The 14488-nt window shown below is 36.6% G+C and overlaps 1 protein-coding gene across 1 annotated transcript in view; it reads right to left on the bottom strand.

Moving 5' to 3' along the window:
* ITGB8 (integrin, beta 8) overlaps positions 1–14488 on the bottom strand; it is a 96901-nt gene that overhangs the window by 48145 nt on the left and 34268 nt on the right. The window contains exons 2-3 of the mRNA XM_010832783.1: positions 13995–14080; positions 2967–3138 (exon numbers count right to left, since the gene is read on the bottom strand). Of these exons, the coding sequence (XP_010831085.1) occupies positions 2967–3138; positions 13995–14080 (258 nt within the window). The remainder of the gene's footprint in view (positions 1–2966; positions 3139–13994; positions 14081–14488) is intronic.

Here is a 14488-nt window from a genome sequence, read left to right as displayed (position 1 = left end):
CAGAAGGATTTTAATGTGTATTAACAAAGTATTCTTCAATTTCATTTGGGCAGGAATGGACACTAAATTTTATTGTATGATTTCTGGCATCTTGAGATAACAATATATATTTTTATTCTTTTGGCAAACTAAGATAACAAAAAATACATTGATTTTAAGATAATCAACTACTGCAGGTTAAATCTACTTGTATGGTGACATTGTTCTTATTGTTCTTATTATCACATGAAGTTTAATTTGATTATTTAAAATGTTATTAGGGATTTGATCCTAATGTTATGATAACTTGTAAAGATTGAGTAGCTTCTCTTCTATGCCTTCTCAAAAAACCATGGGAGAATTTATGTAGCCTAGGGATAATGTGTTCCTTGAATGTTTAGGTGAACATTAAAGTGTATTTCCCATGAAAATATTTAGACCTAATGTTTTTAGGGAGAGTTTCTTTTAGAATTTTCTTAACTTCTTATATCTTTATTATATTTCTTAGGGTTCTACTTCTTCTTGAGTCAATTTTAGTCTTCTATATTCTCCTAGGAAATTATTTTTATCATAATTTATATATTTTACCATTTTTAATGTATTGAAGTTTTTCCCCCCAATATTTTTTTATCTGGTCATAGTCTGTATAATCAGGTCATTTGCTTTGGGTCTTCTTTTTCTAATTAGTATTGCCATCGATTTAGCTATTAGATTTATACATTTGTTTCTTTTTTAATTTCTATTTTTTATTTCATTTCGTTTTTTTCTTAATTAATTTCTTTGTTTTTGTTGTTCCTATATCTTTATCTGTATGCTTCATTTTTTTCAATGATAAAAGCATTTAAAGTTCTGAGTTTTCCTGAGAGCAGCTTTGAACACATCCCATTATGTTCTGATGTGTGCTACTGTTATTATCATTATTATTAAATTGTCTATGAGTAGAATTTTGATTTATTCTTGGAAATAGAATTTATTTAGGAGAAGCTTTCCTTAGTTTCTCTATTATTAATATTTGTTAATCATCTTATATTGGCTTCAAATTTTATTGCAAGGTGTTCAGAGATGTTGGCCTATAAAAACAGTTTCACTTGGAGTTCAGTTTTTTTGCATAAAATAAAATTAATTTCTAAAACTATTTCATGGACTTTGAAAATATTATTTTATATATCAAGGACTATGGACTGAAACCCACCCCCCCAAATTTATATATTAAAGTCCTGACTCACAATATGGTAATGCTTGGAGATGGAGCCTTTGGGAGTTGATTAGGTTTAGATGATGTTCTGAGGGTCGGGTCCTCATGATGGAATCAGTGGGCTTATATGTAGATGCAACAGAGTGCTCCTTTTCTATCTATCACTCTTTCCCCCTTCAGAAACTGAATCTGGCAGTGCCTTGATGGCAGACTTTCTAGGTCCTAGAACTGTGAGAAAATAAATTTCTTTTGTTTAAGCTACTTACTATATGGTATTTCGTTATGGCAGCAATAGAAGGTGACAAGTGTCATAATACCAACCTAGTTACTTTCATTTTTGTGTATCCCTTTGCAGCTAGCATTCATATGTCCATACTAGTCTGTATAATTATTTGATATGGTGATGTGCACAGTTTTAATTGGAAGCTGGGAGTATGCCTAAGGCCAAGAAAGAAATGGACTTTGTTATTCTGGTAATCAAAGAGTCTGAGAAAAATACCTTGGAATTGGGAGGGCATTTGTCGATAATAGTTATTCAAAAATTTAGTAACAGGACAAGACCACCCAAAATGAAATAATGAAGGCTTCAAGGCAACTGCATACCACTTAAAACTAAATGTATATAATTTAGTGATGCATATCTTTGTACTTGAACTTATCTTGCCATATGCAGTTTGCTCGATGAGACTCTCTGGCACTAAAAAAAATGAATAATTTCCAGTGGCCTACTACATACGCCAAACTGTGGAATACAAATGTATGGAAGGACAAGTATTAGAGAAGTATAGGAGGAAAAGTGTGCGTTACTCTCAGGGACTAAAGCAGCTCAAGTTAATTATGATAATTATGAATTATAGTTTTGTTTTTAAAAGCTTATCACAGAGGCTCTAAGACTAATTCACATCTCTTACTAATTAATCAACTAACAAATTCAGCAAACACTTATGGAATGCTTACTACATGCCAGCACTCTGATAGGCATTGGAAAAACAAAATGGAATAAAACATGTTCTTCTTCTTATACAGAGCTGGCAGTGTCCTAGGAACACAATTATAGTATAATGTGATCAAGACTGGAAACACATAATTATAATATAGCGTGGTCAGGTTTGCAGAGAATGTCCGAGGCCACACAGCTAGCTAGCTATAGGCACAAGAAAGACTAGAATTCTGATTTCTTGATTCTGAGCCCACTGTCATTTCTACAGCAACAATACTGCCTGTCATAAAATGTTAAATATGAACAAATAAGGCTAGTTAGGAGCTTCCCAGTATTCTTGCCTGGAAAATCCCATGGATGGAGGCACCGGGAAGGCTGCAGTCCATGGGGTTGCTGAGGGTCAGACACGACTGAGTGACTTCTCTTTCACTTTTCACTTTCATGCATTGGAGAAGGAAATGGCAACCCACTCCAGTGTTCTTGCCTGGAGAATCTCAGGGATGGCGGAGCCTGGTGGGCTGCCGTCTATGGGGTCACACAGAGTCAGACACGACTGGAATGACTTAGCAGCAGGAGCTTCCCAGGTGACTCAGTGGTAAAGAATCTGCCTACCAATGCATGAGACACAGGAGATATGAGTTTGATCCCTTGGTCAGGAAGATCCTTTGGTGAAGGAAATGGCAACCCACTCCAGTATTCTTGCCTGGGAAATCCCATGGACAGAGGAGCCTGGTGGGCTACAGTCCATGGGGTCGCAAAGAGTCAGACAGGACTGAGCACATATACAGCAACAAAGGCTAGATACAATTCTAACTTGAGAATAAACGTTGATATATTTGAAAATAACCGTACCTTGATGCAGCTGGATCAGCACTTCTCCTGGTGTCACCTGGGTATTAATTTCATTTTCACTTGGCATTACACGCACAGAAGGGTATTCTATTAAATCAATTGAGCAGCCTTTGTGAATTAAATTGGAAACAGTGTCACAACGTTCATTCTTTGATCCACCTGAAATGAAATCCTGTTTAAAAGAAGGAAAATCAATGATGTTTTAGTGCATATCATCCCAGTTATAACCAAAGAAAACCACATAATGAGTACTACCAAGAAACCATCTTCCAATATTGTACAAATTATATGACTGTTAAGAATAGCTGCATGTTTCCAAGAAGAATACTGGCAAATTTGTCTTAAATAAGTTTAATTTCTAAATCTTATTTTGAAAGAAAAAATGAATATTAAAAAGGAGATTTAAACCAAGTACTTTAAATATTATTAACTGATCACTGTAAAATTATACCAATTTAATTCTTTCTAAATATTTTACTTTGGAAATACTGCTCCAGAAGAAAATTTAGGCAAAATAGACCATTCAGTGTGGTTCTGCACTTAAGCTTTAATTTTCAAAGAACCCAACTGGTATGTTTACTATATTCTATTATGTTTAGAATGTGGGAGCAAGTCCTCAGAAATCACATGCCTAATGAGGTACCAAAATTCATAAAAGAATGAACTGGAAATCTATATTTCTTGGACTGAAAATTCCCTCACTTCTTATACGCATAATAGCATGTAAGTAATTCAGTAAACCAAGGAAGATGCCACAGTGAGTCTGGGAGATATAAAATTGCAGCTCAGATTCTCCTGATTTTGCAACTGAATCTTGAACTTTCATTACAATTCAGCATTGGTTAGTTCATGCTAATTCCATAGCCATCCAATAAACTTGGAATTAGTTGAGCAAGCTTAAAATTTATCTTGACTGAGAAAAATGTAATATTTTTATTTGTCATGTAACCAGTTTTTCTCCCTAAGAACAGAAAATGTATTGAAAAGTATAGAAATATAGTTTATTATATATAATGTTGGCCTGAATTATTTGGGATATTTGCTATATATATTAGATGAATATTTGCTTAGTGATCTTCCTGGGAGTGGTTATTTTGATCTGGCATTCAGTCATTCCTTCTCCGGTTCAAATGATTCAAAAAATTGCATTTCCAATCAAGTATTCATTCAATCAAAAGAGTATTGATTGAATACTAACTCAGTAGTTCTGTTAGGTACTGAGGATGCAGAATGGAACAAGACGGATAGAGTCCCTGTTTAAGTCAGCAGACCATTAGAGAATTCAACCATTAAGTGAGTTAATGTAATTATCATTAGTTAGTTAATTAGTTCAGTCACTCAGTTGTGTCTGACTCCTTGCGACCCCATGAACTGGAGCACGCCGGGCCTCCCTGTCCATCACCAACTCCCAGAGTTCACTCAAACTCACATCCATCAAGTCGGTGATGCCATCCAGCTGTCTCATCCTCTGTCATCCCCTTCTCCTCCTGCCCCCAATCCCTCCCAGCATCAGAGTCTTTTCCAATGAGTCAACTCTTAGCATGAGGTGGCCAAAGTACTGGAGCTTCAGCTTTAGCATCATTCCTTCCAAAGAACACCCAGGACTGATCTCCTTTAGAATGGACTGGTTGGATCTCCTTGCAGTCCAAGGGACCCTCAAGAGTCTTCTCCAACACCACAGTTCAAAAGCATCAATTCGTCGGTGCTCAGCTTTCATCACAGTCCAACTCTCACATCCACATACATGACTACTGGAAAAACCATAGCCTTGACTAGACGGACCTTTGTTGGCAAAGTAATGTCTCTGCTTTTGATAGGCATTAAATTTAGAGGAAGCAAAGAATGTCATAGAGTTATGGAGAAAGGAGATTATCAAGTTTAATATTACTTGAATGTGAGATCACTAATTATGAATACAGAGATCCCTAGCACTGATGCAGAATTAGATGGAATGGAAGTAGGCAGTATAAAAACATTCATATAAGGATTTTAATTTAATTCTGTCAATTTAGAACAAGGGTTGGAAAACTAGAGACAGTGAGACAAACACAACCATAGCTCGTAGATGTATGGCTTGAGTGTTAAAAAATACCTTTTACATTTTTAATATGCTATCTATTTCTGCTTTATTGACTATGCCAAAGCCTTTGACTGTGTGGATCACAATGAACTGTGGAAAATTATGAAAGAGATGGCAATACCAGACCACCTGACCTGCCTCTTGAGAAACCTGTATGCAGGTCAGGAAGCAACAGTTAGAACCGGACATGGAACAACAGGCTGGTTCCAAATAGGAAAAGGAGTACGTCAAGGCTGTATATTGTCACCCTGCTTATTTAACTTATATGCAGAGTACATCATGAGAAACGCTGGGCTGGAAGAAGCACAAGCTGGAATCAAGATTGCCAGGAGAAATATCAATAACCTCAGATATGCAGATGACACCACCCTTATGGCAGAAAGTGAAGAGGAACTCAAAAGCCTCTTGATGAAAGTGAAAGAGGAGAGTGAAAAAGTTGGCTTAAAGCTCAACATTCAGAAAACTAACATCATGGCATCTGGTCCCATCACTTCATGGGAAATAGATGAGGAAACAGTGGAAACAGTGTCAGACTATATTTTTGGGGGCTCCAAAATCACTGCAGATGGTGACTGCAGCCATGAAATTAAAAGACGCTTACTCCTTGGAAGGAAAGTTATGACCAACCTAGATAGCATATTCAAAAGCAGAGATATTACTTTGCCAACAAAGGTCCGTCTAGTGAAGGCTATGGTTTTTCCTGTGATCATGTATGGATGTGAGATTTGGACTGTGAAGAAGGCTGAGCACCGAAGAATTGATGCTTTTGATCTGTGGTGTTGGAGAAAACTCTTGAGAGTCCCTTGGACTGCAAGGAGTTCCAACCAGTCCATTCTGAAGAAGATCAGCCCTGAGTGTTCTTTGGAAGGAATGATGCTAAAGCTGAAAGTCCAGTACTTTGGCCACCTCATGCGAAGAGTTGACTCATTGGAAAAGACTCTGATGCTGGGAGGGATTGGGGTCAGGAGGAGAAGGGGACGACACAGGATGAGACATCTGGATGGCATCACCGACTAGATGCACATGAGTTTGGGTGAACTCTGGGAGTTGGTGATGGACAGGGAGGCCTGGCGTGCTACAATTCATGGGTTACAAAGAGTCGGACATGACTGAGTGACTGAACTGAACTGAACTGAACTGAAAACAATAAAAAAGAAGAAGGCTGCACAACAGAGACAGTATGTGGCACAAAAATGTTTAGTATGTTACTCTTCACAGTACTGATCCTGAATTAGAGTGTGGTGCACAGTTATAATAAAAATATAATTAAAAGACAAGAAAGAATATGTTCTTTTCAATCAAAATCTCCAGGTGTCATTGGTGAATGACTTCATGGGAATAAAAACAATTGCCTTGCTGATGGCCACACACCTAGATTTTAGCCTGAAATTTAAAATGTTTAAAGCCTTAATTTCTCATTACCAAATTTATCCTATTTATTGATAAAACTTAGGGGTACAAAATGTAAGATTTAGTTCTTAAACAACTTGGAGCTACTCAAAGAAAGGTGGCATATACTGCTAGATTTATGGGGCTAGATGAGGGGATCTCATCTGTTTTTAGAGCCTGGGGAATACTGAGGGCATATAGGCCTTGGTACATGTATGCTCATTCATGCCTCCCGTGACAGGCCACAGACCAAAGGCCACATGTGTTTTACAAAAGTGAAAACTGCAGGACTTCAAATTAGGAAAGTAAATATGATCCAAAAGACTCTGATTTTTCTTTTCGGCCAGAATTTTGTGATTTATGTATATAGAATGAAAGAGAAGGGAGGGTGGTTAATTCACTGCAACTATACATCAAGCTATATCATTTGACCTTTAAATGTCAAATCATTTTGCTGAAATAGGCAAAAAAGTCTCAATTGTTTTGCAGTGTCTGAATCAGCATGGCTGTTTTTACTGTACTGTAAAAACTAAGTTAGAAATACGTTGCCAATTTGACAGATTTGAAAAGGGAAGGAAAGATCAGATCGTGGCATCAAAACAAAGAATGGAATGCTGCCCCTACCCACTTGTGGCCTGCTCTCCACTTTGTATAAAAGAAAAGAATTTGAAACCACACCCTTTTAACTTTTGGTGATTTGAGTCATTTTAATGTCTTCTAATTCTTATATTTTACTTTTTTATAAGAAATATTCAAGCAAAATCATCCTCCCAACTGTCTGCATCTAAAACCTACTTGGGAATGAAACACCCAGGCTGAAGTTATTACCCTAGTTGACTTTTCATCAGTCGTTACTTTCATCCATTTAATGTAGTAATCTGGAGATATAAATAGGAAAAGGTTTTTCTTGTACTCATTTCTGAGTCTTTTCTATGCTCCAAGCATGGAAATCTTCATAGAAATGAAAAGATTCTATCATTTTCCTTTTTAACAGTGAAAGCTCTTTGTATTGGGCTGGCCAAAAAGTTTGTTTGAGTTTTTCAGTAAGCTGACATGAAAAATCTGAATGAACTTTTTGGCCAACCCAATATTATCAGATCAGATCAGATCAGTCGCTCAGTCGTGTCCGACTCTTTGTGACCCCATGAATTGCAGCACGCCAGGCCTCCCTGTCCATCACCAACTCCCGGAGTTCACCCAAACTCATGTGCATCTAGTCGGTGATGCCATCCAGATGTCTCATCCTGTGTCGTCCCCTTCTCCTCCCGCCCCCAATCCCTCCCAGCATCAGGGTCTTTTCCAATGAGTCAACTCTTCGCATGAGGTGGCCAAAGTACTGGAGTTTCAGCTTTAGCATCATTCCTTCCAAAGAAATCCCAATATTATAGTTTAGTTTAATTATGTTCCAAGGCTGACCTGAAAACTTCTGGCTATGCAGGCACAACCTGTGTCTGACATATCAGGCAGAAAAGACAGAGAAGCCTTTAAAACTTTCAGATATGTTTGTCTCTTTTTTCCGACAGAGATATGTCAAGTCTTTCACATATGTTAAAAGGAATATGAAACATTGAACTAGATGATATTAATACACTCTTGTCTGTTCTAAGTATTTTCGAGTTATATTTATGTAGCATGGAGAGAAAGAGAAGTCAAAATATATAAAATCACAGATTAACACGCTACACAAGAATGCAGACCATTTGATTATACTCTGTGTAAATTTTCTAGTGAACTTTTACTTTTGTCCAGCTTTGAGAGTTATAAAAACCAGGCTTAGGTTATTTTTGCTTATCTTTTCTGATCACGCACAGAGAAAAAAGTGCATCTTCCTTTCTTGTCCCTCTACCCTTGCTGGCTAAGAAATAAAACCATCAGTTGCATATGTGCCTAATGGTGGGTGATCTTTCAAAAATAACCATAGCATTTTTCCTGTCAACGATACCCGGTCAGCATGTGGGGACTGGACAGCTCCTTCTGTTAATGATATGGCCAGTGACTTTTTAAAAATTAATTAATTTATTAAAGGATAATTGCTTTACAGACTTATGTTGTTTTCTGTCAAACCGCAACATGAATCAGTCATAGGCATACATATATCCCCTCCCTTTTGAACCTCCCTCCCATCTGCCTCCCCATCCCACCCCTCTAGGTTGATACAGAGCCCCTATTTGAGTTTCCCAAGCCATACAAAAAATTCCTGTTGGCTATCTATTTTACATATGGTAATATAAGTTTCCATGTTACTCTTTCCATACATCTCCCCCCCTCTTCCCCTCTCCCCATGACCATAAGTCTATTCTCTATGCCTGTTTCTCCATTGCTGCCATGTAAATAAATTCTTCAGTACCATGTAGCTGTCCAATTTTCCCAGCACCGTTTGTTGAAGAGGCTGTCTTTGCCCCATTGTATATTCTTGCCTCCTTTGTCAAAAATAAGGTACCCATAAGTGCACGGGTTTATTTCTGGGCATTCTGTCTTGCTCCATTGGTCTATATTTCTGTTTTGTGCTAGTACCATACTGTCTAGATGACTGTAGCTTTGTAGTGTAATCAGAAGTCAGGAAAGTTGATTCCTCCAGCTCCATTTTTATTTCTCAAGACTGCTTTGGCTGTTTGGGTTCTTTGTGTTTCCATCTGAATTGTAAAATTTTTTGTTCTAGTTCTTTGAAAAATGCCATTGGTAATTTGATAGGGATCACAAGAATCTGTAGACTGAGTTTGCTAAATAGTCATTTTTACAATATTGATTCTTCCTAGCCAGGAACATGGAATATATCTCCATCTGTTTATGTAATTTTTTATTTCCTTCATTAGTGTCTTATAATTTTCTGTGTACAGTTCTCTTGTCTCCTTGGGTAGATTTTTTCCCTAGATATATAATTCTTTTTGTTGCAGTGGTGAATGGGATTGACTCCTTGGTTTCTCATTCTGATTTTCCTTGACAGTATATAGAAATGCAAGTGATTTTTGTGTATTGATTTTGTATCCAGCAGCTTTGCTAAATTCATTGATTAGCTCTAGTAATTTTCTGATACTATCTTTAGGGTTTTCTATGTACAGTATCATGTCATCTGCAAATAGTGAGAGCTTTATTTCTTCCTTTCTGATCTAGATCCCTTTTATTTCTTTTTCTTCTCTGATTGCTGAAGCTAGGACTTCTAGAACAATGTTGAATAACAGTGGTGAAAGTGGACACTCTTGTCTTGTTCCTGATCTTAGGGTGAATGCTTTCAGTTTTTCACCATTGAGAATAATGTTTGCTGTAGGCTTATCATATATGGCCTTTACTATGTCGAGGAATGTTCCTTCTATGCCCATTACTTGAAGAATTTTAATGATAAATAGGTGCTGAATTTTGTCAAAGGCTTTTTCTGCATATATTGAGATGATCATATGGTTTTTATCTTTCAATTTGTTAATATGGTGTATCACACTGATTAATTTTAATATATTGAAGAATCCTTGCATTCCTGGAATAAACCCAACTTGATCATGGTGTATGAGTTTATATATAATCTCTTCAAAAATTTTCTCATACCCTTTCATTTTATCCTGTTCTTTTGGACCCCTATAATGCGAATGCTGGTGCATTTGATTTTGTCCCAGAGGTCTCTGAGACTGTCCTCAGTTCTTTTCATTCTTTTTACTTTATTCTGCTCTTCAGAAGTTATTTCCAACATTTTATCTTCCAGCTCACTAATTTGTTCTTCTGCTTCAGACAGTCTGCTATTGATTCCTTCTAGAGTATTTTTAATTTCAGTAATTGTGTTGTCTCTGTGTGTTTATTCTTTAATTCTTCTAGGTCTTTGTTAATTGAGTCTTGCATTTTCTCCATTTTGTTTTCAAGGTTTTTGATCACCTTTACTCTCATTATTCTGAATTCTTTTTCAGGTAATTTGCCTATTTCCTCTTTATTTATTTGGATTTCTGTGTTTCTAGTTTGTTCCTTCATTTGTGTAATATTTCTCTGCCTTTTCATTTTTTTTTTTTTAACTAATTGTGTTTGAGGTCTCCTTTTCCCAGGCTTCAAGACTGAATTCTTTCTTCCTTTTGGTTTCTGTCCTCTTAAAGTTGGTCCAGTGGTTTGTGTAAGCTTCATATAGGGTGAGATTGTGCTGAGTTTTGTTTGTTTTTCCTCTGATGGGCAAGGCTGAGTGAGGTGGTACTCCTATCTGCTGATGATTGGGTTTGTATTTTTGTTTTGTTTGTTGTTTAGATGAGGTGTCCTGCACAAGGTGCTACTGGTGGTTGGGTGACACCTAGTCTTATATTTAAGCGGTTTCCTTTGTGTGAGTTCTCACTATTTGATACTCCCTAGAGTTAGTTCTTTGGTAGTCTAGGGTCTTGGAGTCAGTGCTCCCACTCCAAAGGCTCAGGTCTTGATTTCTGGCCAGGAACTAAGATTCCACAAGTGGTTTGTTATGGCATTAAGTGAGATTAAAACAAATACCCAAAACCAAAAAAACAAATTTGAACCCCAGATAAATTGCAGTTACAAAATCAGGCAAATAAAAATTAAAATAATGGAATATACACATATACATATAGACCCATAAGCAAAGTAAAAACAGTTCAACAAAGTTAAGTGCAGTAGATTGACTCAGTAAAAATAGGAAATAAAAAATTATATTTACCAGTTAAGAACAAAACTAACTAAAGCACAAACTGGAAAACAAAACTAAAGCAAGGTGCCAAGTGGGAAATAAAGCAATGAAAACAAAACTAATAAATATATTGAGAGGAAGGAAAGAAAGAAAAGAAAGAAAGAATAGATATGCAAAGTTAAACAGAGGTAGATGAAGATTTATATACATCAAAGATTAACTGCAAGGGGAAAAGTACAATAGGAAAGGCAAAGAAAGGAATAAATGTAGAAAAAATATAATAGGTTTAAAGAAATTAAAAATTATAATTATAAAAAAGAGAAAAGAAAAAAAAAGGAAAAAGAAAGAAAAAAAAAAAAGGAAAACTGTACAGAACTTCAAAAGCCCAATGTAGAGGCTGAGGTTTATGACAACAATAAAAACTGTGACTGAATAGAAACATGTGACTGAATATACACACATTAGCAAAATCAAAACAGTCCAACAAAAATAAAGTACAACAGATTGACCCAGCAAACAAAGGAAACCAAATATCTTATCTTCTAGTGTGACAGTCTTAACACAGGTTGCTTCCTCTAACGTGTTCTTAATTCAGGCGATTTTCTTAGGTCTGAATGAATTGCTTGAGTCTCACTGTAGCTCTTATAGTAACTTAAGCAATACCTGTGTGCCAAATGCTTCCCACATACAGTTTCATTTAAACTCCACCACTTGTCGTAGTTTCAGTTATTATTTCCATTTTAGAATTAGGGAATTAGAATTAGAATTTAGAATTAGAATTTTAGAATTAGGGAAAACTGAAGTTCACAGTGCATAGGTTAACATGGCCAAGGATACATAGTTGGAAACTGATGGAACTGAGATTTGAATCCCAGTTGATCTCATTTCAGAGCCTGTTTTTTCAATATAAATATTAGGCTACCTTGTACCACATAGAAGAATATTTTGGGACATGAACAGCTAAGTCATTTCTGGGTGTTTTCTGAGATCCCCTTCTGAGGATTGGACCAATAGCAAACACCTCTGGAAGCCACTCCACCTTTCCTTCTTGGCTTACCTCCTTCCACATGACCACCTATTCCTCCTGTGAATATACAAAATCCCTCCCTTGTGGTAGGACTGACATTGCTGCTCCCATAACTGTAACTCTTCCAATTTTTCGTGCCAGTAGAGGTGTGAAATGGAGAAGGGTGCTCTCTGGAAGCTGACTGATTATGTATGGCTGGCATGTTGCACTTGGCTGACAACTGGGTTTCTGAACCATGTTTTGAAAACTCCTCTAAACTATAATCACTAAAGTTCTAAGGAACTGAAGTTAAGTTGGCACAGTCTTCACAACTGTAATAATCTTTCTTTGTGTATCCTCAGCATGTGCCTTGTGTTCAGTCATGTCAGATTCTTTGTGACCCCATGGACTGTAACGTGCCAAGCTTCTCTGTCCATGGAATTCTCCAGGCAAAAATACTGGAGTGGGTTGCCATTTCCTTCTCCAGGGCAATCATCTTCCTTAGTGCTGCAGTAAAAATCTAAAATGGAATGTTGGGTGAGGGTCAGGAAATACCAACATATCGATGAATATCAAGCATACCTGACAAGGAAAACCTGGAAGGAAACTCCAAACTTTAGGCTGTAGAGACGAGGAAAGGGAGGCTCAGAGAAAAGAGTGAATTCTACCTGGTCATTTGGATCATAGGAGGAATGAAACTGATCCTGGAAACTCTGGAATTGTCCTGTTACATTGTGTGGCTCCATGAATTCTGGCAAAGCACTGCCTAGTTTTGAGTGGCATCTTTTTTCTGACTGATAAAGCCAATAGTACATCCAGGAAGCGTTCAGGCTGTCAGTAGGGGGACTGCTTACTTATAGATATGGTTACTATTCATGAGCCCTTCCCTTGCCTTTTCCTTGACTTGCTGCATAGAAGAAAGTATTGACCATCATCCTTTGCTACTTTTCATATTTCTGTTTCCTCCTGGGGGATGCATAAGGGCAAGCAGTAACAGGAGAGATTGTAAAGATAATGATAGGTACCATTTTTTCAACTAAATCAACAAGTTGCAAAAGCTAGAGATTTCTCTTCACGCCAAACAAAAGGCCATTAAAAGTCTATTAGTTTCAATTTTCAGGAACTACATAAATAATTGTAAGTTACCTAGGAAATCTCATTAAAAACCCCAAATTAGCAGACGGCTTCTTCACTGAAACTTAATATATAAGGTAGTTTTGATTGAAAATTACCAACAAAAGAAATAACTGAAAACAACTTTAGAGCCCAACAAGGAAGGAAAACACTATAATGTTTTCCTAAAAAGTTTGTTATTGGGATATGTTTCTCTTTATTTGACTACAAAAATACTAATTTTGAAGAATAAACATTTTCTGATTATTTTGTATGCCACAGAATTTAAATGTACACAATATTGCATGAGTAGGGTCACATGTCAAACAAAAGCATCAAATTTTCCATAAGTAGCCAGTGAATTGATGTTCAGTGTTATGAAAGGGAGCAAATCACTTATCTCCAAGTATTTCAAATAAAAACAAATGAGATGGAATAATAAATTAGCTTGCTTTTCTTTAATAAGCAAGCACAAAACAATGATCCAACTTGGATATATAACCTAATGCCCCAAGCTGCAGCAAGAGTTTCACACAAAGCCTATGACCCATCAAAAGTTACTATCTGTGTTTGCCAATTCTTTCTATAGAACAGATGGAAAACATAAAACGGTTTGCACTTCATTTTAAAATTACCATAATTTTCCTAATAAAAAGGTTATACTTATAGTCAGCCAAACATGCTGTTTCCAAGCATAAAACCAAAGAACATTTTCCTGATACTCAACAATATCTTTCTTTTTTCCTGATGCATCTTCAAGGCAGAGAATATTAGGTCAATGAAATCATGCAGGAAAAGACAAAGGATCCAAAAGGGAAAGAAAGGAAAAAGGCACACCTCTTGAGCACACCATCCACATTCCGGACCCAGCGCAAGGCACTTGGTGCAGGACACTGCATTCGAAGATGCACATCTATTGTCTTCTGTAATGGAGGATAAAATGAGGCATTATGGTTTACTCTCACATTGGGAATTATGTGCAATTCTAGACCAAAGTGTATTTTGAAAACTGAAATAAGCTTACCCATAGTTATAAATATGTGACAACAAAAATATGTAATATCTTTGAGAAGAGTTAACCTGATCACTGCAATTCATATATGCCATATTTTCTGGATAGTTAGTTATCTAGCTTTATAAAATTAGGGAGAAGGAGGTGATAAAAATATGACTTTAGTCAGTCTTAGGGGTTTGGTCTGAAATTCTGTTGCAATGGTAGAGGATCCTCCAAATTTTTTAGTGTGCTAAAGTTTCACCATAGTTCATATTATCTGAACCAATGAGGTGGTTTTGGATTTAGAATTCTTCCTATAAAAATAATCATGTACAGA

The sequence above is a fragment of the Bison bison genome, unplaced genomic scaffold, assembly GCF_000754665.1.
Source record: "Bison bison bison isolate TAMUID 2011002044 unplaced genomic scaffold, Bison_UMD1.0 scf7180017862274, whole genome shotgun sequence".
Lineage (NCBI taxonomy): Eukaryota > Metazoa > Chordata > Mammalia > Artiodactyla > Bovidae > Bison > Bison bison.
Note: the sequence above shows the minus strand (reverse complement) of the source record. Positions and strands in the feature narration are given on the sequence as shown.